The sequence below is a fragment of the Sinocyclocheilus anshuiensis genome, unplaced genomic scaffold, assembly GCF_001515605.1.
Source record: "Sinocyclocheilus anshuiensis isolate Anshui unplaced genomic scaffold, SAMN03320099.WGS_v1.1 scaffold3250, whole genome shotgun sequence".
Lineage (NCBI taxonomy): Eukaryota > Metazoa > Chordata > Actinopteri > Cypriniformes > Cyprinidae > Sinocyclocheilus > Sinocyclocheilus anshuiensis.
This window is the reverse complement of record NW_015540833.1, coordinates 100,762-105,761: the sequence shown is the minus strand read 5'-3', so window position 1 is coordinate 105,761 and position 5,000 is coordinate 100,762. Positions and strand designations below refer to the sequence as shown.

The window sequence follows — 5,000 nt, the reverse complement described above, 5'->3', positions numbered from 1 at the left end:
TTAACATTTTATAAATATTAACGTTATGATTTTCTGTAAAGCTGCTTTGAAACAATATGTATTTTGAAAAGCGCTATATAAATAATGTTGACTTGAAATCAAATTTCCACTCAATAATTATTGTTATTATTGAAGAAAGTAGTTATTGAAACTTCGGGACTCACAAAATTAATCACTTTATTTATTATTTGTAGATTATGATTTATTAGTATTTCATCACAACAGTCTGTTCTGAGCATTAAAGTGCTAAACGTTGTAATTGATCCGTGACCGTATTCGTCCAGTGTTGCAGTTATTAACAACAGCTACGAGTATTAAATAGCATTTAAATAAAGCAGAAATAATATAAATGATAAATATTAGACTTACTTAAAGTTAAGTTTATGTACTAAACCTACTAAAATTAAGTAAAAAATGAATTAAAGCTAAATAAAAATATAAAAAAACTAATAAAAGGACATAATATAATTGCTTTCAAAAATTAAAATAAAACTGAAAATATAAAAATAAAAGCTTTAACTCAAATTAAAATAAAAACAGAGAGAGAAAATATAAAAATATTAATGAATATTATAGTATATAAATAACAAGTTAATAGTGTGTTTGCAGCACATAGAGTCGTGAACATCAGACCAAAATCTTTCTCTTCTTTCTAATAGACACACATCACTGACACTGCTTTGCTCTGTTTGTCTGCGTGTCTATATTTCTGCGCTTCAGTGTGGATATCATCCGGTTTCTATTTCTGCCACTCACTTAAAGCCTATTTAAATCCATGTGTACGAGGTCTGTCTCTCTCAGTAATTTAAGCTCCGCTGCGTCCCTCTCTCGTCTCATTCGGGACTTTCCCCGCTCGAGGACAGACGTCTGTCAGGATCCAGCAGGATCTTGTCCGTGTGGAATACTATCTTTCGTCCGTCTGGCTCTCTCTCACGTGTCGCTCTGTGATCGGATGCACCTGTACTTCTCTGATTGTGTGTCTGAGTACTGAGTGTGTTTGTGCTCAAAAACATTTTTATGCTTGTGTACTCATATTTTCGAACATGTCTCAGTCCTGACCGAGAGAGATGGAGTTGTGCTTTTTCTGATTCGCTGTTTGTATCGGATCGTCTGAACAATGGCACAGAGACACATGGATGGTGTAGGTAGGACAGACTGCGTGTTAAAACTGCTCTCTGTGTGTTTGGAGGTTCATCTTAGAGATCAGTGAGTGTGTGTGTGTGTGTGTGTGTGTGATTGTGTGTGTGTGTGTGTGTGTGTGTGTGTGTGTGTAAAGATGAAGGTAGTGCCGTGTGTGTGTGTGAGTGTGTGTGAGTGTGTGTGTGTGTGTGCGTGTGTGTGTGAGTGTGTGTGTGTGACTGTGTGTGTGTGTGAGAGAGAGAGTGTGTGTGTGCGTGGGTGAGTGTGTGTGACTGTGTGTATGTGAGTGTATGTGAGTGTGTGTGTGTGTGTATGTGTGTGTGTGTGTGTGTGTGTGTGTGTGTGTGTGTGTGTGTGTGTGTGTGTGTGAGTGTGTGAGACAACATTTGTCATTTTCCTTTAATTTAAGTGGAAGTACAAAAATAACTGAAATATCTAAATAAACTAAAACTTATATAGACTTTATTAAATGATGACAAAAACACAAGATTATTAAAGTATGTTTGACGAGATAATACTATTTCAGTTTTTCTACTTCAAAATTTCAAGTTAATTCAATGTGCAATTCAACTTGCTGTTTCCTTGTAATTATTTGTGAAATTCACTAGCAATTTATAAGTAAAGATTTGCACTAGTTTTTTCCCAGTATAGTTGCTTTAGCAAACTCTGAGCTCCCGCTGTATTCTAGGAGAGAACGTCCATTTATTCAGTTTAATCTCTAATGCAATTACTTCTCATCCTTCAGAATTGCGTCACATTACAGCGGTGAATCAGGTTGTGAATGTTCTGTGATGTTCTCTCTAGATAACCAGTTCAGGATGTCGATTCTGGAGCGTTTGGAGCAGATGGAGCGGCGAATGGCAGAAATGTCAAATAACAGTCAGCAGAATCACATGATTCACTATCATCAGCATCTGTCGAGGAACCAGAGCTCCGCTCCGCGCTTGACTCCTGAGAACCAGGTACAAACACACACCAGAGTCTCGGCAAAGAAAGCCACGATCAGTTCTCAGAATAATACAGTGATGAACTCGAGTTTCTGTGTTCTTCCTCAGTGCTTTTGTCTTGTTTTACAAGTATCTAAGCATTCTTATTTTATTATTGTTAACTAAAACTACAACTATAAAAAAATTAATTACTTAAAAATATATGTATACAATAATATCTGTGACCCTGGAGCACAAAAGCAGTGTTAAGTCGCTGGGGTATATTTGTAGCAATAGCCAACAATACATTGTATGGGTCAAAATTATAGATTTTTCTTTTATGCCAAAAATCATTAGGATATTAAGTAAAGATCATGTTCCATGAAGATATTTTGTAAATTTCCTACCGTAAATATATCAAAACTTAATTTTTGATTAGTAATATGCATTGCTAAGAACCTCATTTGGACAACTTTAAAGATGATTTTCTCAATTTTTCTCGATTTTTTTGCACCCTCAGATTCCAGATTTTCAAATAGTTGTATCTCAGCCAAATATTGTCCGATCCTAACAAACCATACATCAATGAGAGATTATTTATTCAGCTTTTTCAGTTTCGAAAAATGGACCCTTATGACTGATTTTGTGGTCCACGGTCACATATTAAAAAAACGTACATATACCGCCTAGTTGTACTCATTCCCGCAGGTTTTGCTGAAGTGTTTAGTTGATAATATTGGTTAAATAAATTATGATATTCAGTGAAGTGATGATATGAGCATTAATAGTCATTCATTTTAGTTAACATTTGTGACCCTGGAGCACAAAACCAGTCATAAGGGTCAATTTTGTGAAATTGAGATTTATGCATTATCTGAAAGCTGAATAAATAAGCTTTCCATTGATGTATGGAAATGTACAAAATATCTTCATGGAACATGATCTTTACTTAATATCCTAATGATTTTTGGCATAAAATAAAAATGTATAATTTTGACCCATACAATGTATTGTTGGCTATTGCTACAAATATACCCCAGCGACTTAACACTGCTTTTGTGCTGCAGGGACACAAATGCTATAATAAATTTGAACAGATTTTTATTCTTATTTTACATGTGTACTTGTAAAATAATGGAACATTAAGTCATGAATATTTTCTCAAAAGTCATGGAAATTTATTGGTAAAAATGTGTAAGAGCCCTGTTTAGAAAAACTTATAATAAAACTTATTTTATTTCAGCTAGTTGCCAAGTGTAAGTACTAAAATAACTAAAACTAAATAAACTAAAACTAAAAAAAAAAAAACTATATGGACATATTTAATAGCTAAAACTTGAAAATTAAAATGAAAACAGAAATATAAAAAATAATATCGAATTCAAAATATCAACAAAAACTTGAACAAATAACATGACTAAATATAAATCAGTGGGGTCAGAAAAAAGAAACTTGTTTGCCACAAAGAATATCGGCCGATATATCGATTTTGGCCCTTTTTTACGCCCTAATATCGGTATCCGTATCGGCCCCAAAAACCCATATCGGTCGGGCTCTAGTATTTACATTTATGCCATTTGGTAGATGCTTTTATCCAAAGCAACTTGAATTGTATTCAAGATACGGATTTTATTAGTTCACATATTCCCTGGGAATCAAACCCATGACCTTGGGATTACCAGCACATGAGAAACAGTCGGCTTGAGCTGATTAATGCAGGAATTATTAAAAAACATCATTAGATGCACACAGACACTTCCCAGTCTCGTCCATTTAACACTCAGTATTTATTTACTGACGATAATGAAATTAAGCATTTGGAAAATTTGGATTATTTGTAATAGGCTTTTTATTTGGACATAAATTCTGCTGATAGAATTTGATTGATTTTAGAGTTTGATTCACTGCCCGTTTGAATCGACTCAATGAATTTAAACAAAAAATATGTTTGCATCATCACTCAAATATGTATTCAAATGTTTTAGTAAAATATCTGTAGGTAAATATTGCAGTGTAGATATAAATAAATAAAAAGTGTAATTCTTTAGTGTGGAAACTTGGTGATTATTTCAACTAGGGGTGGAAAATTTCTGGTAAATTTCCGGAAACTTCCCCAAAATTCCTGGAATATTCAAAAAAAAATCCTCGAAAGTTTCCAACATTTCTGGAATATTTCCGACATTTACTGGAAATTTTCCACCTTTTTGCAACCCTAATTTCAACTACATTTTTTACAGTATTTCTTCCGTTTAAACTTTTTGAATCTTCTCGAATACAACAAATGTTTTACGCTTTCTCTGATTGATTTTCCACCCTGCTCTTGACTTTATCTACTTGCCAGAACATTCTCCAGAAGGTCATGTCAACACCTTTTGTAAGCTTGTGGCAGAGTTATTATAGTTAACTAAAATTAAAACCATAAAAAGGTGTTACTTGAGATAAATAAATGTTTAAAATTATAAAATAAATATATGATATTTTATATATACACTGCCGCTCAAAAGCTTGGGATCAGTAAGACTTGTAATGTTTTTTAAAGAAGTCTCTTCTGCTCATCAAGGCTGTATTTATTTGATCAAAAATACAGAAAAAACAGTAATCTTGCAAAATGTTATTACAATATAAAATAATGATTACAAAAACACAACAAAATTATTCGAACTTAAATAAAATGAAAGCTACTTTGGAATATTAATAAGAACTGTAATCGTATCTGAATGATACTGTCGTAATGCTGCAGTGGAGAGAGTGATAGAGCGCTGGAGGATGTGCAGTGTGTTGATGAGCGCTGGATTTATGAACGCGTGTTATCAGGGTTAGCGGCGGAATGTCAACTTTGTCAGTGACATCACTTCAGTATGCGTGTATTAATAGCGCGTTTTCCATGTTGGTGCACCCCACACACCACAACACACACGCACAACACACCACAAC

General features: G+C 33.8%; 1 protein-coding gene across 3 annotated transcripts in view; it reads left to right on the top strand.

Annotated features, from left to right (window-relative positions):
* Positions 1-5,000, top strand: part of LOC107687367 (calmodulin-binding transcription activator 2-like) — a 27,373-nt gene that overhangs the window by 8,657 nt on the left and 13,716 nt on the right. For all 3 annotated transcript variants that reach the window (XM_016484656.1, XM_016484657.1, XM_016484655.1), the window contains exon 4: positions 1,945-2,102. In XM_016484656.1, the coding sequence (XP_016340142.1) occupies positions 1,945-2,102 (158 nt within the window). The remainder of the gene's footprint in view (positions 1-1,944; positions 2,103-5,000) is intronic.